The sequence below is a fragment of the Rattus norvegicus genome, chromosome 18, assembly GCF_036323735.1.
Source record: "Rattus norvegicus strain BN/NHsdMcwi chromosome 18, GRCr8, whole genome shotgun sequence".
NCBI lineage: Eukaryota > Metazoa > Chordata > Mammalia > Rodentia > Muridae > Rattus > Rattus norvegicus.
In genome coordinates, this window is record NC_086036.1 from 40,277,330 (window position 1) to 40,301,841 (window position 24,512).

A 24,512-nucleotide genomic window follows, 5' to 3' on the forward strand; every position below is an offset into this window, starting at 1 on the left:
TCAACATTATCTTTAAATTCAAGAGGCTATTTGTCTCTACATAAAGAATCCCCATGCACTAAAAGTCAAGCATGTACATGCATTCAGGGCCCTGTGTGTGACTGCATCAACACTACAGAACTGACCGTAAGCATAGAGGCTTTCTCCAAAGTCTCCCCATCCTTCCCATTTCTTTAATGACCCTAATCTTAGCAGCAGTCATTAAGGTGACTAGCATGGACTCCTAATTGAAGTCATTCTTCTCCACTTGTAGACAGGCTGTCACTAAGGACCTTAACTTTTCCTTAAATGAAGACATGGCTTCATTTCTTTTTACTTCCAAATCTCTCACCATATTTCAAGTTCTCATTATTTGACATCTTAATTAGAAAATAATATACTACCTCTGATTTGGTCTTCTTATAACCTGTGATAGGTTAATTATCATTTTATCATGTCCTTTCTAAATGGAAACTGAAAAGGGATATTTATTTAGTGTGGTCACAGATTGTAAGAAGAGTGAAGAGGGACAAAGAGATTCATTGACTCCCCAAGTCCACCTTTAGGGTTTTGAAGTAAGATTATGCATAGTATAGGGCCAAAGATATGCCCATCTGAGTGGTCCTGGTCAAGATTTGGTCCCACATCATTGTCCTATCACTATCTAGGCTCATTCCTATAATGTGCTCTGACAAACTTTTAGAATTGTGTGAAATCTCCTTCTCAGACAGAATTGGTCTTTTCCTTCTCCCAGCATGCAATTGCTGGGGAAATTTCCATTTCCTTGGGGTCTGTTATTTCAATATTCTCATGGTCAGATTGAGAGATACAAGGGTCTCTTTAGAATATCTTCCTTTCTGCCAGGTCAACTATAAATCTCTACTTGCTGTTTTAATACCTCAGTCTTGAAGTAGAACAAATATGTCTGCAATAATATAGTAAATGGAATGTAAGAAGGAAGCAAGGATGGAATGACACATTTAATCGGTGAAAGATAGACATAAGTAAGAACAGCTTTTCACATCCTGTTAGCATTTTTAGTTATTTTTGTAAGGGCTGGCACAATAATGTCTTCCTGTTAGTTTGATACAGGGTCTCTTCATGCAATCTAAGCTAGCCATGGTCTTCCTGTTCAACTTCCTAAGAGGTGAGATTAAAGGCAAGCACTACTGTGACCAGCATGACTTTTTTCAGCTGTGACAACTTCTACCCGTGTCTCACAATGATATTCTGTAAAGATATCACTGATTCACTATTTGGTAGATTCCTTTCCATTGTCTAAGAAAGAATCATTCTGTTGGAATGTGTTAGTGAAAAAAGCCACTTAGGTTCAAGTTTAAGCAGCCAAAATAAAGATTAAGTGGCTCTTAGGTCAGGCACACCTAAAGAGCATTGTGCTTGTCCTGTAGGTAATGTCCTAACACCACCAATCTGTTCATCAGATTGGATACTTTTTGAGAAGCTATACTCCTGTAGAATTTGAGCAGGTCATTTAGTTATAAGATATTATAAAAACACAATTGTCAAGCAATGGACTATGCTTAGCTGTGATGCTTTACAAAAACACAACCAACATGAGTAAAACTATTGGGCAAACTAAGAAATTTATATATATTTATAAACATATAATGCCTCCCAATATTTAGACAGCTTCCATGTCTAAGAGACATCTGTATATGCAAAGAAGGCAGCAACACAGCATTATAGTGAAGGACTAATTAAAACAAATTTAGACTCTTTTGATTAGGGTAGTAAGTCTATAAGACTGACAACCATTTTAAAATTTTCTTACAAGTTTAGGAAACAGTAATAGTTATTACAGATTATGTAGAAGTTTATGCCACATAGCAAAATGATTATACTTCAAAGTAAACAGATGTATACCTTGGTTTCAACTGGAGACTTTGGCTGACAACTCTGATCTGATGTATGAGACATGATCCACACTACTTTTAGCTGTTTCTCACAACTTTCAAGTTAAAATCAAAACTCTAATACCTTATATTTTAACCGTGATTACATGTTAATCTGCCAAACTTGTTAACAATCCTAAATTTCCTCACATACAAGCTTTTAAAAAGGAAGAAGATAAATTATTATGACCTTCAAAATGAAGTGTTAATTCAGTACATTTGATTTATTTTACCTCTATAGTAAGAATTGTTTTCAGAAGTAAGATTAATATGTAATCATTATGTGATCAATTTAACCAGTGCTGATGCTATGAGTTTTATTATTAAACAATGGTATGTAAATACAGCAGGTAAGTTGATGAACTACAACCCAGGATTCCATGTTGACCATACTCAGGCCCAGTGGACAGTTTGCATTCTTTACGTTCCATCCCATTATTGTGGACTGAGTTCTTCCCATTTGGCTGAGTCCGACTGCTCCCAGACTCTAATTCTATCACATCAGTGGGCATTCACACATAGGCTGTAGGAAACAGCTTTCACAACTAGGCTGAGCTCTGTCTTTAGTTTTAAGAAAATTAAAGGGCATTTTACAGTCTTCATTTCTTTATGAGGAAATTTGTACTTTTTATGTGATGACAGCTAGTTGTCTTCATTTTTCTTTATCTTTCTTACTGGTTAGGTACCAAAGATCAGCTTTAACATCCATGAATAAACTGAAGCAGACAGCCAATGGGGGTCAGTCCTTAGAGCTGCAGACAGGGGTGGGTTCAGATACTGATGGGGGCTGCTGCCTATGGCAGCCAGTGATTAGGTTTTGATTGTTATTCCCCTTCCCAGTTTCCGGGCCAACATCCCCCTAATCACTCCGCCTCCCCTTCTATATGGCCTTCCCCTCCCCATCCTCCCCACATTACAACCCTCCCCCCCCAACAATCACATTCATTAGGGGTTCAGTCTTGGCAGGATGAAGGGCTTCCCCATCCACTGGAGCTCTTACTAGGCTATTCATTGCTACCTATGAGGTTGGAGCTCAGGGTAAAACCATGTATAGTCTTTGGGTAGTGGCTTAGTCCCTGAAAGCTCTGGTTGGTTGTCATTGTTGTTCATATGGGGTCTCGAGCACCTTCAAGCTCTTCCAGTCCTTTCTCTGATTCCTTCAACGGGGATCCCCTTCTCAGTTCGGTGGATTCCTGCTGGAATTCACCTATGTATTTGCTGTATTCTGGCTGTGTGTCTCAGGAGCGATCTACATCCAATTCCTCTCAGCCTGCAATTCTTGTCTTCATTCATCATATCTAGTTTGGTGGCTGTATATGTATGGGCCACATGGGGGACAAGCTCTGAATGAGTGTTCCTTATGCCTTTGTTCTAAACTTTGCCTCCCTATTCCCTCTCAAGGGTATTCTTGTTACCCTTTTAAAGAAGGAGTGAAGCATTCACATTTTGGTTATCAGTTTTGAGTTTCATGTGTTCTGTGCATCTAGGGTAATTCAAGCATTTGGGCTAATATTCACTTATCAAGGAGTGCACACCATGTGTGTTTTTCTGTGATTGGGTTACCTCACTCAGGATGATATTTTCCAGTTCCATCCATTTGCCTATGAATTTCATAAAGTCATTGTTTTTGAAGGCTGAGTAATATTCCATTGTATACATATACCACAGTTTCTGTATCCACTCCTCTGTTGAAGGGCATCTGGCTTTCCAGCTTCTGGCTATTATAAATAAGGCTGTTATGAACATTGTGGAGCACGTGTCTTTGTTATATGTTGGGGCATCTTTTGGGTATATGCCCAAGAGAGGTATAGCCTGATCCTCAGGTAGTTCAATGTCCAATTTTCTGAGGAACCTCCAGACTGATTTCCAGAATGATTGTAACAGTCTGCAATCCCACCAACAATGGAGGAGTGTTCCTCTTTCTCCACATCCTTGCCAGCGTTTGCTGTCACCTGAGTTTTTGATCTTAGCCATTCTCACTGCTGTGAGATGAAATCTCAGGGTTGTGTTAATTTGCAGTTCTCTGATGACTAAAGAAGTTGAACATTTCTTTAGGTGTTTCTCAGCCATTCGGCATTCCTCAGTTGTGAATTCTTTGTTTAGCTCTGAACCCCATTTTTTATAGGGTTATTTGTCTCCCTGCGGTCTACCTTCTTGAGTTCTTTATATATTTTGGATATAAACCCTCTATATGTTGTAGGATTGGTAAAGATCTTTTTCCCAATCTGTTGGTTGCTGTTTTGTACTAACAATAGTGTCCTTTGCTTTACAAAGATTTGCAGTTTTATGAGATCCCATTTGTTGATTCTTGATCTTAGAGCATAAGCAATTGGTGTTTCGGTCAGGAAATTTTCTCCAGTGCCCATGTGTTCGAGATGTTTCCCCACTTTTTCTTCTATTAGTTTGAGTATATCGGGTTTGATGTGGAGGTCCTTGATCCACTTGGACTTAAGCTTTGTACAGGGTGATAAGCATGGATCGATCTGCATTCTTCTACATGTTGACCTCCAGTTGAACCAGCACAATTTGCTGAAAATGCTATATTTTTTCCATTGGAAGGTTTTGGCTCCTTTGTCAAAAATCAAGTGACCATAGGTGTGTGGGTTCATTTCTGGGTCTTCAATTCTATTCCATTGGTCTATCTGTCTCTGTACCAATACCATGCAGTTTTTATCACTATTGCTCTGTAATACTGCTTGAGTTCAGGGATAGTGATTCCCCCAGAAGTCCTTTTATTGTTGAGTATATTTTTACCTATCCTGGGCTTTTGTTATTCCAGATGAATTTGCAAATTGTTCTGTCTAACTCCTCTGAAGAATTGGATTGGTATTTTGATGGGAACTGCTTTGAATCTGTAGATCACTTCCAGTAAAATGGCCATTTTTACTATGTTAATCCTGCCAATCTATGAGCATGGGAGATCTTTCCATCTTCTGAGGTCTTCTTCAATTTCTTTCTTCAGAGGCTTGAAGTTCTTATTATACAGATCTTTTACTTGCTTGGTTAAAGTCACACCGACGTATTTTATATTATTATGAAGGGTGTCCTTTCCCTAAATTCTTTCTCAGCTTGTTTCTCTTTTGTGTAGAGGAATGCTACTGATTTATTTGAGTTAATTTTATACCCAACCACTTTGTTGAAGGGGTTTATCAGCTTTAGTAGTTCTCTGGTGGAACTTTTCAGATCGCTTAAATATACTATCATATCATCTGCAAATAGTGATATTTTGACTTCTTCTTTTCCAATCTGTATCCCATTGATCTCCTTTTGTTGTCTGATTGCTCTGGCTAGAACTTCAAGAACTATATTGAATAAGTAGGGAGAGAGTGGGCAGCCTTGTCTAGTCCCTGATTTTAGTGGGATTGCTTCAAGTTTCTCTCCATATAGTTTAATGTAAGCTACTGGTTTTCTGTGTATGGATTTTATTATGGTTGTGAATGGACCTTGAATTCCTATTCTTTTCAAGACTTTTTCATGAAGTAGTATTGAATTTTGTCAAATGCTTTATCAGCATCTAATGAAATGATCATGTGGTTTTGTTCTTTCAGTTTGTTTATGTAATGGATTACATTAATGGTTTTCTGTATATTAAATCATCCTTGCATGACAGGGATGAAGTCTACTTGATCGTGCTGGATCATTCTTTTTATGTGCTCTTGGATTCAGTTTGCCAGAATTTTATTGATTATTTTTGTGTCAATATTCATAAGGGAAATTGGTCTGACATTCTCTTTCTTTGTTGGGTCTTTGTGTAGTTTAGGTATAAGAGTAATTGTGGCTTCATAGAAGGATTTCGGTAGCACTCATCTGTTTCAATTTTGTGGGATAGTTTGGATAGTATTGTTATGAGGTCTCTATGAAGGTCTGATAGAATTCTGTATTAAACCCGTCTGGACCTGGGCTCTTTTTGGTTGGAAGACCTTTAATGACTGCTTCTATTTCGTTATGAGTTATGGGTTTGTTTAAATGGTTTGTCTGTTCCTGATTTAACTTCGGTACCTGGTACCTGTCTAGGAAATTGTCCATTTCTTGCAGATTTCCAAGTTTTGTTGAATATATGCTTTTGTAGTAAGATTTAATGATTTTTTGAATTTCCTCTGATTCTGTAGTTATGTCTCCCTTTTCATTTCTGATTTTGTTAATTTGGACAGACTCTCTGTGTCGTCTTGTTTGTCTGGTTAAGGGTGTATCTATCTTGTTTACTTTGTCAAAGAACCAACTTTTGGTTCTGTTGATTCTTTCTATGGTCCTTTTTGTTGGTACTTGGTTGATTTCAGCTCTGAGTTTGGTTATTTCCTGCCATCTACTCCTCCTGGGTTTATTTGCTTCTTTTTGTTCTAGAGCTTCTAGGTGTGCTGTCAAGCTGCTGATATTTGCTCTCTCCTGTTTCTTTCTGCAGGCACTCAGAGCTATGATTTTTCCTCTTAGCACAGCTTTCATTGTGTCCCATAAGTTTGGGTATGTTGTACCTTCATTTTCATTAAATTCTAAGAAGTCTTTAATTTCTTTCTTTATTTCTTCCTTGACCAGGTTATCATTGAGTAGAGCATTGTTCAACTTCCATGTATATGTTGGCTTTCTTCCCTTATTGGTATTGAAGGCCAGCTTTAGCCAGGGGTGGTCTGATGGGACGCATGGGACTATTTCTCTCTTTCTGTATCTATTGAGGCCTATTTTATGACCAATTATATGGTCAATTTTGGAGAAAGTACCATGAGGAGCTGAGAAGAAGGTATATCCTTTTGGTTTAGGGTAGAATGTTCTATAAATATCTGTTAAGTCCATTTGGTTCATGATTTCTCTTAGTCTGTCTATGTCTCTGTTTAATTTCTGTTTCTGTGATCTGTCGATTGATGAGAGTGGGGTGTTGAAATCTCCTACTATTATTGTGTGCGGTGCAATGTGTGCTTTGAGCTTAGTAAGGTTTCTTTTATGTATGTAGGTGTCCTTGTATTTTGAGCATAGATATTTAGGATTGAGAGTTCATCTCGGTGGATTTTTTTCTTTGATGAATGTGAAGTGTCCTTCCTTATCTTTTTTGATGACTTTAAGTTGAAAATCGATTTTACTCGATATTAGAATGGCTACTCCAGCTTGCTTCTTCAGACTATTTGCCTGGAAAATTGTTTTCCAGCCTTTCACTCTGAGGTAGTGTCTGTCTTTGTCTCTGAGGTGTGTTTCCTGTAGGAAGCAGAATGCAGGGTCCTCACTGTGTATCTAGTTTGTTAATATATGTCTGTTTATTGGAGTGTTGAGACCATTGATGTTAAGAGATATTAAGGAATAGTGATTATTGCTTCCTGTTATATTCATATTTGGATGTGAGATTATGTTTGTGTGCTTTTCTTCTCTTTGTTTTGTTGCCAAGACGATTACTTTCTTGGTTTTTCTAGACTGTAGCTTGCCTCCTTATGCTGGGCTTTACCATTTATTATCCTTTGTAGGTCTGGATTTGTAGAAAGATAGTGTGTAAATTTGGTTTTGTCATGGAATATCTTGGTTTCTCCATCTATGTTAATTGAGAGTTTTGCAGGATACAGTAACCTGGGCTGGCATTTGTATTCTTTTGTGTCTGTATGACATCCATCCAGGATCTTCTGGCTTTCATAGTCTCTGATGAGAAGTCTGGTGTGATTCTGATAGGTCTGCCTTTATATGTTACTTGACCTTTTCTCCTTACTGCTTTTAATATTCTTTTTTTATTTCATGCATTTGGTGTTTTGACTATTATGTGACAGGATGAGTTTCTTTTCTGGTCCAATCTATTTGGAATTCTGTAGGCTCCTTATATGATTATGGGCATCTCTTTCTTTAGGTTAGGGAAATTTTCTTCTATGATTTTGTTGAAGATATTTACTGGTCCTTTGAGTTGGGAGTCTTCACTCTCTTCTATACCTATTTTCCTTAGGTTGGATCTTCTCATTGAGTCCTGGATTTCCTGTATGTTTTGGACCAGTAGCTTTTTCTGTTTTACATTTTCTTTTACTGTTGTGTCAATGATTTCTATGGAATCTTCTGCTCCTGAGATTTTCTCTTCTATCTCTTGTATCCTTTTGTGATGCTTGTATCTACAGCTCCTTGTCTCTTCCTTTGGTTTTCTATATCCAGGGATGTTTCCCTGTGTCCTTTATTTATTGCTTCTATTTCCATTTTTAATTCCTTCACCTCTTTGATTGTGTTTTCCTGGAATTCTTTCAGGGATTTTTGTGATTCCTCTCTATATGCTTCTACTTGTTTATTTATGTTTTCCTCAGTTTTTGTAAGGGAGTTCTTCAAGTCTTTCTTGAAGTCCTCCAGCATCATGATCAAATGTGATTTTAAATCTAGATATTGCTTTTCTGGTGTTTTTGGATAATCAGTGTTTGCTCTGTTGGGAGAATTGGGCTCCAATGATGCTATGTAGTCTTGGTTTCTGAAGCTTGGGTTCCTGTGCTTGCCTCTCACCATTAGGTTGTCTCTGGTGTTATCTTGGTCTGCTATTTCTGATGGTGGCTAGACCGTTCTATAGGCCTATGTGTCAAGAGTGCTGTAGACCTGTTTTCCTGTTTTCTTTCAGCCAGTTATGGGAACAGAGTGTTGTGCTTTCGGCCGTGTAATCTTTCCTGTCTACTGGTCTTCAGCTGTTCCTGTGGGCCTGTTCCTGAGTCCACCAGGCAGGTCACTTGAAGCAAAAAAGTTGGTCTTACCTGTGGTCCCGCAGCTCAAGTTGCTCGTGGAGGGCTGCTTTTGAGGTCTAGGTGAGGGAGGCAACCAGGAGGGCCTGTGTCACCTTTTCCCAGAGGCCCCCTGCACTGGGGTCCCAGATGGATTTAGGTGTTTTCCTCTGGAGTCAGAAATGGGCAGAGTGTATTCTCTTCTGGCTTCCCAGGTGTGTCTGCCCCTCTGAAGGTTTAGCTCTCCCTCCCACGGGATTTGGGTGCAGAGAACTTTTGACCGGTTCCCTTCAGGTCTGGGCGGTGTCTGGACTGCAGATATATATATTTTAAATGAACAACTAGCAACCACATCAAAACTGTATTGCGGCCATTACACTTGTACCCCAGTGATTAGAGATTAGAGAAATTATGCCATAGACTTTTCTCTGTGTGGATAAAGCTTAATGTACTGGGACTTCCTGTGACTAACAAAAAATTCTGAGCTCTTTATCTTGTTGAGGCTGGTAAGAAAGAAAAGGAAGGAGAGAAAATTCATACACACACATGCATCCACACTGAGTAAAGGAAGCAAAAGTCTCACTCCAGTAACTTTGGACATACAAATACATACATACATGCAGACAGACATACAGACAGATTCACACATAGAATGGATGGAGCAAAGCTCCAGCTGGCAAGCTCCATGTTTTTCACACATACACATATGTGCACATATACATATGGACACATATCTGGTGGGTGAATGGAATAAAATTCAAACAATCAGACTCCAAGCATTTTATACATACACACAATTGGTGTTTGGAGCAAATGCAAATACAAACATAGACAAGCTTACCATATATACATGCATACAGATTTGATGGATGGAACAAAGTTCCAAAATACTCTCATACAACCTTTATATGTATACATACATACACATACATGTATACATAAATACATGCATAATTGAAGGGGTAGAAAGAATAAAGTTCCAATAAATTTATTCTTTCTCCCATGGTGTATACATCCCAGCAAAATCTTTCAGGCAGTACAAAGTTACAAAGTGATTATATTCTATTTTTCTTCTAGTGAATGACTATGAAAAAACATTATGTTCCCCAATACCTTTACAACAACATTACGGAGTACAGGTAAAGAAAACAAATTATTCCCAAGAACCCACATATATTTGTAACTAAGCAAATGTTATAGATTTTAAAAGTGTGAGCATGCCAAGGTAGTTTTCTCAGCAAGCTTCTCTTACTGGCAGGCAGCAATTTGGAGTTACAAAGAAAGGATTAATTATTTTATTATTTTATTATTTATCTTTAAAACTAATTTTGTAAGAATCTTAAAAGAATCATAAATTTACACTTTTATATAAAAATCAGTCATATTTACATTAAATATCCAGAATGCATATCTACTCATCAGCAATTCTTACTAAATCATATCAGGAAGCTTAGGGCAAAAATGGATATAAGAAATCAATCATCACCAGTCCAGCCTCAGTGAGAGTCGTGTCAGCCAGTGCTGCCATTGTTCTTGTTCCCTGACCATAAAGGCCCCTGGCTTAACTAATAAAAGTGTACCTTTGTGAATTTTAAATTGTTTCCTAAGATTTTTCCATTCAGAGCAAGTAGCAGAAACTAGCTTCACTAACAATTTTATTTTTCCAAATGTTTTCTTAGAATAGTGATCATTGCCGACAATCTGTATTTCTAGGTCCTTTCTTAGGGTGGTGGTTGAATCACTAATCTTCTCCATCAGCATTGTCTGAAAGAGATTAAATATTATTATTATATCAGAGATACTGCCCAGTTGAGAGGTTGGAAACCCCCGTAGAGTTTTCATACAATTCTTAGATTAAGAGGGACATGAGGGTAGCAAGCAGAGAAGAACTCTGTGATAGCATGAAATCTTCAGGACACATAGTCCTGGGGGTCATGCTTCAACCAAGGCAGACCTGTCCTAACTGTGTTAATGGTGAGCCATGTTCCATGAATTCCAAAGTTATTTGTCATTCCTCCTGCATGGCTTTCAGCAGTTAGGCCTCCAATTCTAAGAGTGAATGGCATCCACTGGATCATGCTTATTCCGTGTGCCATTGCCTGACACAATTCTAGCCAGGTGTGGGATTCGAGCACCAGAGTCTGAGGTTCTAGGGAGGTTGAACAGGCAGATCACTTGAACACAAGAGCTGAAGGCCAGTCTGGGCAACATGAGGATGACAGTGCATTTCCAAAGCACCAAAGAAACCATAGGATCCTGGTACTAACAAAGCTAAGAGTGAAGGCTTTGTCCATAGCAAAGAATTCATGTAAAAAAATAATCAGAGACGTTGGAGCAATGTTACCAAAGTTAAAGGGTGAAAATAAGGAGAAGTAAAACATAGAAATGCAGAAATATGGACTGTGAACAAAGGTAATATGAAACCATAAGAACCAAGAAAGGAAAGAACTCTTAAGAAATAGCCATGGATGAGTCAAGTCATTTGAAATTAGTACAAAAATAAAAGTCTTCAGAGTTGAGGAGAGAAACCCACTTGAATGTTTATTTCGAATCAAGTCACACTAACACTAATGTCAAGTTAGTCTCTTAAAAACTAAATGGTAAAATACATGGAAGGTGACCTCCCTGAAGACATAATAGGGTAAGTAACTGATATTGATAAGGGTGAAAGACAGTTGTTACTGCCTATATGCATAAAGTAGCTGCTTACTATATTGTTCAAAGTGTTTAATGAATTGTTGAGGTGTATTTACATAATAAAAACCAATCAACATAAAGAGAAAAATCTTAAATTAGAAGGACATTTGGCTTCAGATTGGTTTCAGAAAAATATAGGAAATCATTATAAACACAGGTGGGTACATGTGATCTATTCAAGAAAGTAGAAGTGTTCAAAAATCTTAGTTCTTTAAAAGCTTTGTTCTGAGTTGTGAAGGAATTGAATAATGTACTTGAATGCCAGGTATAATTCTCGGGAATTGAAGAATGCCCAATAATGCATCTTGCTCTAATTTTACTTATTTGCTCTAGCTGTCTAATCATCTTTTTGTTCATTATATCTAACAGTCAGGACTGGTGAGACACAATACTAACATTCATGAATTCTACATCCTAGGGATAGAGATAGGAACAAGGAAGCACATTAAATAATGGCTCTTTGTTAATCTGTGGAAAAACAAGTAGGGGACAATCGTAAGAAGACCTGAATTGAGCAGGTCTGTTTTAACCAGACCTCCAAGCATGTGTCCTTGAGAATGTAACAAGGCCTACACAGGAGAAAACAGCAGCCATTTAAGAAACATGAGGAAATGCTCCCCACCAAAAGGGAACCATGTGATAAATCATCACAATACTAAAACGAACCTGGTGTTTTTAGGACAATACTGTGGTGGAGAGTTGCAGAGTATGTGGGAGAGAGCCACATGAAGAGACTCAGGACCTAGACTCTAGAGGTTTTCCTGAATGCTGATAGTAATTTAGAAACATATTCTAGGAGAGGAAGCCATGGGATGCTTTGAGTCTCAGAGTGCTGTGATAGGATTTTTTTCCTACAGTTTTTATAAGTACCTTGCCTTTCTTAAAAGAGAATACGTTGGAGAAAAGGCAAGATCCAAAGCAACAATCCTAATTAAGAAGCTCTTGATGGGATAAAGGGAAAACACACTGGAGAGATTCAAGAGAAACTTTGGAAATGATAGTCATACACAGAGTCATACACAGAGACAGAAAACTCAGGAGATGATGCAAGTCTAAGGGAGACAGTGAGCTTGCTGGGATTGAGGTGTCCAGGAGACACTCAAGTGATGATATGAAAAATACCCAATGAAGTTACAGAACATTTACTTGCAGTAATGAGGTGACTTGGAGCTACTTGAAGAAACAGGACATGAAAAACTGAACATGACCCACTTAAGCATCAGGAATCCACAATTAACCTTTTCCTAAAATAACCCAGAGAAGTGTCTGGCACTGACTAAGAAGGGCTCCTTTGAACAAATTCACAGAGTCAAAACACATAGCCAAAAGTCTAGTTGCTAACTGACTTGAAATCATTTCAATATGCAAATGGTGAATGACCACAGGCAAAAGTACTTTCATTCAAGGTGGGGAGTAGGGTACCTTACCACTTGTCTTGTGTTGAATTTTAATTACAGCCAAATTCTCATTCTGACACAAGTATGTTTATATAGTGAAGGGTTTTTTTTCTTTCTTTTTCTTTTAGCCTTTAGCTTGACTTTACTCATTAGAAAGAAAAATTAAGTCTAAGTTTCTGAATTGCCCCTTTGATGAAGCCCATCCCTGGGAATAAAAGATTAAATGCATTGACTTTTTTTTAGCAACAGAAGCTGCCTAAGTTTTCTTTTCTTTTTTTCATCTCAAGAACTTTAAAGTCGTTTCCTTGAACAAAATTGACCAACTATGCACTTTGAGTACCCATGCACAGGACCTTTTATGAGTCTTAAAAAAAAATAAGATCCATTAAGCCAACATTGTACTTTCACATCTATATTTTATGTTGTGTTTCCTTCTTATTTTTCATAGACAATTTAGTAAGTGAGCACAAATCATTCAAATGCAATTTCTGTCTTAACTTCTAATATCAAAAACTGCTTGGAACTAAATGGTCTAGTTGTGAATTAGTAATAAACACAAGAAAATATGATCTCGTCTACACCAGGACACAAGGAAAAACAGTATCCTTAATGCACATGTGAAGGTTAGCTTGTGGGAGAAGCTATAATTGGCGAGAGCCAAAGAAAAGTTCTGATAAACTTTGGCAAGTCTATCAGTTTTCCCGAATTCAGAATTTCTCTGTGGGAATGGGAGCTGACCTTTCTTTCCTTGTAGTTTCTGTTGATGAATGCGGCAGCCCAAGCTCTCTCTCCTATAGAGTTGACGATGGGTAAGGCCAGTGTAATAGGGGCTGGAAATCTCATGGGTTTTTGACGAATCTTTTCTTAGAAGTTTCTGAAGGATGCATTGCAGAAAAATATGGGAGAAATTCTAGAAAGAACAAAATATGATTCCTTAGAGATAAGCATAGTTTCACTTGCTTTAGGATGCTGGGTCTTTTGTGGTCAGTTCTGGTGGCTACCTCTGCTGTTACCATGTGTCTGATATCCTTGATCTATCAAGAGATGATCACCCCACTGGTGTTTCTTCTCCTCTGCCACAAGAGAAACCATCATATATTCCCTAAAAAACAAACAATTCTTAGTATTGTTTCTTGTCAGCATCTTGATTATCAATTCCTGCTGATGTCTTGCCATTCATTCTCCAGTACAATGTTTGTGAGAAGTGAGGTTTGTACACTCAGAAAACTTTATGGCTTCCCTTCCGGTTACTTCTAACATCCCTATCCTTGCTTTCTTTTTTTTTTTTTTTTCTTTTTTTTTTTTCGGAGCTGGGGACCGAACCCAGGGCCTTGCGCTCGCTAGGCAAATGCTCTACCACTGAGCTAAATCCCCAACCCCTATCCTTGCTTTCTTAAAGCATTATTTCTCCCTAAAATACTGACATTTGTCAAAATCAGACATGGAGACAATGTTGGCAATAGTCAGGTGGCTCTGACTTTTTATTGGTCCCCAAATCACTTCCAAATACAAAAATCTCTACCAATCAAGACTGTTGTTACTAAAAGAATTTTATTCATTTGTTTTAGAACAGCCCCTCAGATATATCTGAATTGGAAAACCAGGCCTGGTTCTCCAAATCATACCATCTAATTCATTACCTCCCTGGTTGATAAGACTGAGTTTGAAATACAAGGTCCCATATTATTCTTGAATATGTGAAGGAAGAGGGAAATCAGCATTCAAAATAACGTCTCACAGATCTTGCCATGAATAGTGGAAGAATTTTTACTTAGAAAGATGAAAAATTGCCTCTGAATAAATTGCTCAAGTCAGGTTTTCAAGTCAGGACTATCTACTCCAAAGTACAAATGATTTCCATTACACAATAAGAATTAATGTTCTGACACAAATGAAAGTCAACATGGTTTTAAAAAATTATCTCGTTGATTCTATTTCTCAATAATTTATGTACACACACACACACACACACACACACACACAAATAGGTCATGTACCAAAACGTGAACAGATTTTCACTGTTCAATTGTGTCCCATTTAAATTGCCTTTACCAAAGGTTCAACAAGAGAATTATACTATATTGTAGAAATGACTTAGGACTTATTACAGAGAAACTGCTTAGGAGTTAAGAACATTGGTGGATCTGCTTGAGAACTCAGGGTTGACTCTCAACACCCACATGATGTTCATAATAGTTGGTATATCTAGTTTCAGGGGATCTGATGCATTTTTGTTTTGCCTCCAAGGGCTCTGCATACATGTGCACAGCCATATATGCAAGTAAATCACCCACACATATAAAAATAAATAATACGATTAAAATATACTTCATGGTGTAAAATATACTTCACCAAAGCCCTGTGATCAGAAAATTTCCATATATGTATAAATGTAAACACAAACACACTATATATATTCATATATATGAATATATTTTTCCACATAGATGTTACCATATGTATATATGTGATATATATGTATATGTATATGTAGAGAGAGAAAATGTGTGTGTGTTTTAGTTCATAATTAATTTGATTTCTTTTTATTCTCTCAACCTTTATTAAATTAGGTATTTTTTAATTTACATTTCAATTGTTATTCCCTTTCCCGGTTTCCAGGTCAACATCCCCCTAACCCCTCCCCATCCTCCCCCCATTACCACCCTCCCCCCAACAAGCAGCAGCTATCTTTCAATAAAAATGATCAATAGCCGAAAGAAAAATTATATTTCTAGAGAGAAAAACTGAATATAAAGTATACATGATTTTATATATAAAATATGAAATAGTTATCCAATAAAATTTTTAAAAAATCTATTATATCAGAATTATAGTTTGGCGTGTGTGTGTGTGTATGTGTGTGTGTGTGTGTGTGTAGACTTAAGATCCACTTTAGGCATATTTCAAGAATAAATACTTTAGTATTTACTCTAGTTACCTTGTTGTACATTAGACACCCAGGAATTATGAATCCTGCAGAAATGAATCTTTGATCAACACCTCCTCATTTTCTGTACACCTCAGTTCTTCATAATCATAATTCTATTCTTTGAGTTTTATGAATTTGGCCTTTTCAGATTTCTCACACTAATAATGCACTATTTTTTCCTTCTATATCTGGCTTATTTCACTGTCTTCCCATTTCATCCTTGCCAACTGAGAATTTCCTTCCTCTTAAAGATTGACTACCACCTCTTCATGTATATATGGTCATACTCCATTTATTTTACTCATTCACCATCAATAGAGACCAGGAAATACTTCAACTAGGAAATGAACGATAATCCAAAGGAGTGGATCTCAACCTTCCTGATACTGTGACCATTTCACACAGTTCCTCATGTTGTGATGATCCCCATAGTTAAATTATTTTTTTCGTTACTTTGCAACTGTAGTTTTGCTACTGGCATGAATCACCAAGGAAATGTCTGTGTTTTCCAATGGCTCTGGATATTGTAACCCACGGGTTGAGAACCATTGATCCAAATGCCTGTAGAAGTTAATAGGTTTGCCTTCAAACAGAGAACTTAAAACAGATGTTAAATTCCTACAGAAAGGTGGATGTCGATTTAACATTCAGGTCTGAACATGAAATTAGGGATAAAAAGGGGGATGAAATAGAGTCTGTGTGGAAACTTTCATGGATGGGATGACCATTAGAAACAGCATGTAAATTAGAGAAATGTAAAGTTATTTCAGGGTCAAATAACTTATGCATTATATCACAACCAGAAGACTCCACCTCCTGGCTTAAATCATTTCAGTTCACTAAGTTATTTACTCCAAAATCTAAGACCTCAGGAAACAAACTCATCATCCTGGATCAAGTAAAAAAGAACATATCCATGACAATAAAATGCTATGGAAAATTTTTAAAAGATTTCTATAAAATATATCATCAATGCAAAAATGTAATTTGAAAATATAATAATTGTAAGAGCTTATTCTTGGCTATTCTTAGCTTTAGTTTTATGGCCAAATTAAGAAAGTTTCAAGAAATTTTAATCTCTTCAACCTGCTGTTGATTAAAATGAAGAATGAAGCAGGAACCAAAAAGGCTTTAGAACTCTTCATTAAAATGGTCAGAATTTTATTTTACCAAGCTGGCCAAGACTCACAGAAATCTACTCACCTTGCCCACTTCCTAGTGCTAGGATTATGAGCAATCCTCTCCTCACTATTTTAAGTTTCTTTCAATCATCTAGGATTACCGTTGGGGCATATGTTTATTTAGTCATGAATTCAAGAATGGTGCTTAAATTTATTAATGTATAAAAGACTACTTGTCTCTAATTGTGTTGTGAGTTCTGATGTTCTACGAATTGTAATGTGTATTAAATATTGTTTACAAATGCAATTAGTTTCTTAACCAGTCACATTGCTGTTGTTAGTTTATTTTATCAGACTTAAAAAGTATGTCTTACTACTGGCTATATTTTAAGCTTTTGATATGCAGTGGGTCAGAAAATCAATTAGGATTACTGAAATCGTATGACTCACTTAAGAGTAACCACCACAGGTTTCTTGACATGGATTTGCACTCCTATGAGCTCTAGTTTTTGGTCAAATTCTAGATATTGAGGTTATTTGTAACAGAGTGCTATATAACATAAATTTCAATCCTGTTTAGTGACCAGGATACTTGTCTCATCTCTAATAAGCATTAGATCATTACTGTGCATACAGAAATAAATTAAAAGCAGCTATTGTTATAATTAAATGTTCCAATTGTGATGCAATAAAAAAACACATGTGAAGGGAAAGTCCTTCAAGTTGCAAAGCAAGACCTTCTCCTTCTCATTTGTATAAAACAAGACAACATAGCCCTCTATAGTTCCAAGAAATACTCACTATCTTCCACGTTTTTCTTGGATGTAGCCCCAAATAATGAGTGCCCTGACTGGTAGTAAAGTCAGTAAAAGAGCATGGAGTACATCTGAGTCTAACAGAATCACATTGTTTGTTAAAAACAAAAAACACTTCTATTCCTGCTTCTCTCTGTGTAATATTTTTTAATTAGGCATTGGGCCAGCAGGCATAAAGTACTTCCATTTCCTCCGCCCTTGTATCAAATTGTCTCAAATTATCATGATAATTACATAAAGATCGCAGGAAACAGAAGAGCCAGTGGCAAAACAATTCAGAGGACCACTGTCTATCCTTGCATGAATGGATGCAAACCATGCATTATTCTGCTATGGAGCAAGGCCCCAAGGATGCCCCAGGATGCGGAAATGACATACAACGCAGACCCAAAAGATGTCAGAGATCTGGCATGTCCTTGCAGCTCACCGTGTCACCTTACGTAGAGCAGACACTCTATCTCAGGTATTCTCCTTACCTGCAAAATGAAGATAAAGATAAAACCTTTCTCGGCCTCCTGCCTAGATTTCTGTGAGATGCAAATGTAATAGTACTTAAGAAACAGTTTTGTACCATCCACTGGGGTTCAAACAGTGATCACTCCCATCCCCTCTGTGTCTAACAGCAGAGGGATATATGCTTATGAAATCCACAGACTTAAAAAAAAAATGCGCCATTACCCAATAAGTTCATCCATTTCATCCATTTAATAAATAATCTGTATTTCATTCTGCTAGCAAAATGAATGTGATTTTACTTTTGTGCTTTGCTGGACTCCTTGGGACTTCTGTGGATAGTTGAGAAATAAGTTGAGAAACGGTAGAAGACAAGGAGACAATAAAAACATGATTTGAAAAGTTAATTAAGTTAATGGCTGGAGCCCAACATGATCTATTAGGGTTTGCAAAATAGGTTAATATGGGTTTACTGCTTTACGTGCATTAAGAATATGGGTATTAACTTAATGTTCATCTCAAATATGTGTTAACTGTGACACTCGGGAATGCATGATTTAAAATAATCTTGTTTTGTGGCCCTTTCAACTTTGTGGAACTGTACCAAGAAAATGACTGATGCTGTCCTGATTCCCCTCCATCTATGGCTAAGGAAAGCAAGATCAGAGGCGCTGTATTTTATCACAGCCTTTGGGTTCAGTACCCATCAAATAACTGACTCAGCCAGGCAATAAAAAGAAAAAGCTGATTCTCAAAAATATGTACTTTTTGGTTTAAAGTTTTACTCCAACCACACAGTGTAGAAAACAGATATTATGTTCTCTTGCTTTGCCTGCCTTTGGAAATAAACCCTACAATGATGTACATCAAGCAAGATGTGCTTTTATAAAGGGACAGCAGATGAGTAAGTACAGGCAAACATCCCATGAAGAAGCAAATAATAAAGAGAAATGGAACAGGACTCTGAATCAAATAAGACAATTGAGAAAATTAAAGTTAGGCTTCTGTGGCTTGGAGAGCCCATTCTACAAGTGTGTGTTTAGGGGTTGGTTATGTTAGGTGTGTGTGCCTCCTGTTCATGAGCTTTATATACTTCAAATATTGAAAAACCCCTGTCATAGAGTGTAAGAGAAAGAAGAAAAAAAGGAGAGAGAATTGTAGCCGAAAAAGGTGACAAAAGAATGCTAAAATAGAGATGCTAATTGGTCAGATTGCAAGTCATTTTGTGGGTGACTGTGACCTCTGGTGTTAATCTAGGGGAATTCCGGTACTTGCTTGCTTTAACTGAAGAAAGGAAGAACTCTAAGCAGGAAAGCTTCTCATCTGAAACCACTGATCTTTACTTGAAGTATTTTCTCTTTTCCCTCCCTCTCTTTTCACTTGCAGATGTAAGTGCAAAACACTACCCACATAGAAAGTACTGTCTTTGCTGTTTTAATTGGATTACATTGCTGTTTTTATTCTTATAACCCTATATTGCAGCGATTCTCAACCTTCCTAATGCTGCGACCCTTTAATAAAGTTCCTCATGATGTGGTGACCCCCCCATCATAAATTTATTTCTGTTCCTATTTCATAACTGTAATTTTGCTACCTGTTATAATCATGATGTAAATATCTTGTGTTTTCTGTTGGTCTTTTGGGGTCGTGAACCGCAAGCTAAGAACCACTGCTATACAGGAGCAAAGTCAGAACATTTGCAAACAAACATTTGCATTCCAACTTAAAATGTCATCAACCAAATTTATTTAAAAAAATATATTGATAACGAAGATGTCTTAATCTGGCACCTGTCATAATTAACACAATTATTAAATATGTCCAAGCATATTTCAGAGCAAAGTTAAAACAACTGTTGCGTTTCTAAGCCCATGGTTTCCATGATTCTGAAGGGCTTCCAGTCTGTCTTAGGAACATGTATTAGCAAGAAGTAGTTAAGTGTAGTCAGTCAACTCTAATGCGAAGACGGTGAACATCTCATTGACCTGCTCTCCATCTTTCTAGTCACAGTGACTTCTCATCACTATTTTATGAATTCTTATGGTGGCTAGGCTAGGTGAAGATTGCATATCTCAGAAACCCACTCCAAACCAAAGTACACATGTACGCGCGCACACACACACACAAATTGATACAAAGTATGTATATGAATATACTTTATATATGATATATACATAGTAATACACAGAGAGGTTCAATATTGTTTTCTATTTTGTTTCTGAAGTCTGTGAGAAGCTTTGACAGTGGTATTTAACAAAGCAGCTTCAGCAAGAGGGTGCAGCTTTCGTTTTCCTTCTGACATTTTAGGCAGTCTAGAATCTGATGTGTAACTTGAAATGAGTAACAGCCACTGTGGTATTTGGGAAGAAGTCTATGGAATCTTTTCTAAATTAATGAGCAGGTGATGAACATATTAATTTTTATATATTCCTTTGAAGCATCTCAAGATAAAAATGAGTCAGACGTTTCACTCAATCATCAGCGAACATCTATAAAAAGAGGTCTATATAGCTTATTGCAAAGTGTACTAGAAGATATTGGGTGGATTTTATTTTTGAATTAAATTTTATTAAATTTTATTCTTGAATTAAATTTCTTCAGAGTAAAAGATGAATTATTTGGAAGCTTTCATTTTAAATTCGATGTAGTCATGTACATGTGTTGATATACCCAGCTCTTTTTTGTTGGACAGTTCCCTCACATAGGCCACCGTGGCTTCAAATCCTTTATGTCTGTGATGATGGTGCTTCCCAAAAATAGAGTCTCAGGCATGGACGACCACGCCCTTCTTTCACTGGAATTATTTTTTGTAATAATGCCCCTCACATATGCATTTGTGCATTACCAGCGGCCCTAAAAATTCAACAAATGTCTTCATTCTAAACACTATTTTTCCTATTTTGGAGATACAGAAAGGAAATCACAATGGATAATAAAATGCCTTTGATTTTTACCCACTAAAATTCAGTTCTCAAGCAGAGCCACTGAGAAATTCAAGTCCTGATTTTTCATTCTCTTCTATCAAAGACTAGGACTAAACACATTCTCTCCTTTTCCTTCTTAATCTACTTACTTGTTGTGTGCACGAAAAATTTTTAAATTGCTTAACACACTTGCAAGGAATATCCAGAAGTAAATTATTCACTCAATGGCACGGAACACAAACACACACACTTACAAGCAGATACCAAGTAAGCAACTTTAGGGCAGCGGCTGACTAGAATGTCACGAAATTGGATCCAGCTGAGAATTCCAATTACCTAATGAAAGCGATCCGCTTTCGCTTTAATTTCTTGGTCTAATCTGTTAAACAGTAATCTCCACCAAAAAACCCCACTGAAATCACAATTCAAATTTTAAACATTTAACCAGCCAATTTCATCTTTTATTTCCCCCTTCAGGGAGATAGGACTTTTCATCCTCAGGGAAATACAAACGTAAGGCTGAATAATGGAGGATTAATCAAGAGCCCTCAAAGAGACCTCCTACTGTTTTGTTTGTGTATGGCTCAATAAGGACACACCATGGCAAAATTCAAAGTGTAATTTTTAGTGGTTTATTAGAGAGCGATTAATCATTATGGCTGTTTAAACACCCTGTCCAAGGGCAGCGATTATTCAGTCAGTCATCACCAGGTATTAATTGGCAGTCAGATGACTACCAGCATCAGTCAACCTGCACCAGGCCCCTCGCCCGGCCACTGCAGTCTGGTCTGGACAAGGATGCTTTCAAGGCGTCGGCGCATTAGTGACCCGCCTTTGCTTTGTGTCTGTATTGCAGGTCTGGAGGAAGAGGAAAAACAGAGAAGCCGGCTGTCTGCGGTGGCTAAGCAGCCCCTAGACCCTGAAACAAACCTCCTCTACTCCTCCAAAGTAGCCCTCGGACCTACCCACTCAGGCTGCTGGACCGCCTGAGCGCCAGAGTCCGGGACCTAGCGGCCAGGGGCGCCAGCCCCTCATGTTCGGGAGAACGTGCAAATGTGAGCAGGCGCTCCCGGGGAAAGCCCTCCGCCCCCGCCAGGGGGACCCGGGAAGCCCGAGCGGGCTCCTCCCCGGACGCCGGGGATCCCCTCCTCCGGCCCCGCCCCCCTCCTCCCCCTGCCCCGGCGTCGCGAGGTTAACCCTATCCGCGCCGTGGCGCTCTGGAGTAGGAGCGACAATGCCGCCAATCCCAATTGTGAGACTCGGGGAGTTAGGCGACCGGGACAGCTTCCTGCTCTGGGTCAGATGTGATCCCTCGGTTGCCAAGCCAGGCTTCCGGCACTGGCTTTCTCCCAACGCAGATACATTCTCATAGGCAGTCGCTAAACTTTGTTTTTATTCTCCCCAAAGCCGGTGCCCCCGCATTTACTTGGCTTGCAGCAGCCTGCAGCCCACTCTCAGCACGACGATGGGGGAGACACAGTGGGGAGAGCAGGTGCTGCCTTGCAGCCCTACGAGGCTAGAGGGCGGGAGAGTGGCTTGGGTTTCTCACTGTCTGGGCACCTGCCCCATGACCGGGGTGGCCAGACGTGCTGCAGTGTCCCAGGCAGGTCCTTCGGGTCAGCACGTTCCGTACCAGTCAGGGGGCTGTGGCCGTAGAGCGAGAGCTACCGCTCTCCCTCCCACCTCTGCAGCCCGCCGGTGTGCATGGGGTGGGGTGGGAGGCTCAGTCTTCCTAACCAAGGTCCCGGACGCGGGCGATCCGCAGGTGGCATCCCTGCCCTCAAGTACCCTCATCCTGGCCGAAGCAGGCCTGAGCCCCCAGGGGTTTTCATTCTGCAGGTTCCCCTCCCAACCCCTCTCACACATGCTCCCCTTATCCCCGCGCGCCCCAAACTCAGTCTCGGTCCCTGCAGGTGATGTCATGCCCATTGTTTTGGTGCGCCCAACCAATCGGACTCGCCGCCTGGATTCTACCGGAGCCGGCATGGGCCCTTCCTCGCACCAGCAGCAGGAGTCCCCGCTCCCGACCATAACGCATTGCGCAGGGTGCACCACCGCCTGGTCTCCCTGCAGCTTTAACAGGTCTGACATGGAAACCCCATTGCAGTTCCAGCGCGGCTTCTTCCCAGAGCAGCCGCCGCCACCGCCGCGCTCCTCACACCTGCATTGCCAGCAGCAGCAACAGAGCCAGGACAAACCGTGCGCGCCCTTCGCGCCCCTCCCGCACCCTCACCACCACCCGCACCTCGCGCACCAGCAGCCGGGCAGCGGTGGTAGCAGCCCATGCCTCCGGTGCAACAGCTGCGCCTCCTCCGGTGCCCCGGAGGCGGGGGCGGGGGCGGGGGATAACCTGTCCCTGCTGCTCCGCACCTCATCGCCCGGCGGCGCTTTCCGGACCCGCACCTCCTCGCCGCTGTCGGGCTCTTCGTGCTGTTGCTGCTGCTCGTCGCGCCGGGGCAGCCAGCTCAATGTGAGCGAGCTGACGCCGTCCAGCCATGCCAGTGCGCTCCGGCAGCAGTACGCGCAGCAGCCCGCGTCCGCCTCCCTGTACCACCAGTGCCACAGCCTGCAGCCCGCCGCCAGCCCCACAGGCAGCCTGGGCAGCCTGGGCTCCGGGCCCCCTCTCTCGCACCACCACCACCACCCGCACCCGGCGCACCACCAGCATCACCAACCCCAGGCGCGCCGCGAGAGCAACCCCTTCACCGAAATAGCCATGAGCAGCTGCAGGTACAACGGGGGCGTCATGCGTCCGCTCAGCAACTTGAGCTCGTCCCGCCGGAACCTGCACGAGATGGACTCAGAGGCTCAGCCCCTGCAGCCCCCAGCGTCGGTTGTAGGAGGAGGTGGTGGTGCGTCCTCCCCGTCTGCTGCCGCCGCCGCCTCATCCTCAGCCCCAGAGATCGTGGTGTCTAAGCCGGAGCACAACAATTCTAACAACCTGGCGCTCTACGGAACTGGCGGCGGAGGCAGCACCGGAGGCGGCGGCGGCGGCGGCGGCGGCGGCGGCGGCAGCGGGCATGGCAGCAGCAGCGGCACTAAGTCCAGCAAAAAGAAGAACCAGAACATCGGCTATAAGCTGGGCCATCGGCGTGCCCTGTTTGAGAAGCGCAAGCGGCTCAGCGACTATGCGCTCATCTTCGGCATGTTCGGCATCGTGGTCATGGTCATCGAGACCGAGCTGTCGTGGGGCGCCTACGACAAGGTACCGGCTTTAGCTCCTGAGTACACTCCTGAAGAGGGAGCCAGGTGGTTGGGAACCCCTTGCCTAAGAGATCGCAAGTGTCTCCAGAATCATCAGGCATACCTCCCGGAGCAGCAGAAGCTGCTAGGACGCACACCCATGGTCAGCTGGGCAACTCAGAGAGTTAAGTTCTCCGGGTGCTGCGTGTCCAGCCCTTCCAGGCATGTTAATAAGTTGCTCTTGGAGTCGTTGGGGGAAAGCAAGCATGTTCCTCTCCCGGTGCTCGTGTTTCGGAGGCACCTTTCAACCTAAAGTACTTAAACTCCGGAGCTACTTCTAGGTTTTAGAGAGTCAGGTACCTTGTTTCACTCGTTGGTGGTGCGTAGCTCGCAGCTAAGCTATGAGTTTCCCCTTGCTCCTGGTTCCTCTCACGGGGCCTTATAGCTA

At 40.3% G+C, this 24,512-nt stretch overlaps 1 protein-coding gene across 5 annotated transcripts in view; it reads left to right on the forward strand.

Moving 5' to 3' along the window:
• Positions 1-24,512, forward strand: part of Kcnn2 (potassium calcium-activated channel subfamily N member 2) — a 440,351-nt gene that overhangs the window by 272,637 nt on the left and 143,202 nt on the right. For 2 of the 5 annotated variants that reach the window (NM_001309404.1, NM_019314.2), the window contains exon 1: positions 23,598-24,086. In NM_001309404.1, coding sequence (NP_001296333.1) covers positions 23,598-24,086 — 489 coding nt within the window. Of the gene's footprint in view, positions 1-21,737; positions 24,087-24,512 lie in introns of those variants that run through there. The other 3 variants (XM_063277519.1, XM_063277521.1, XM_063277520.1) reach the window with 3 other exon arrangements.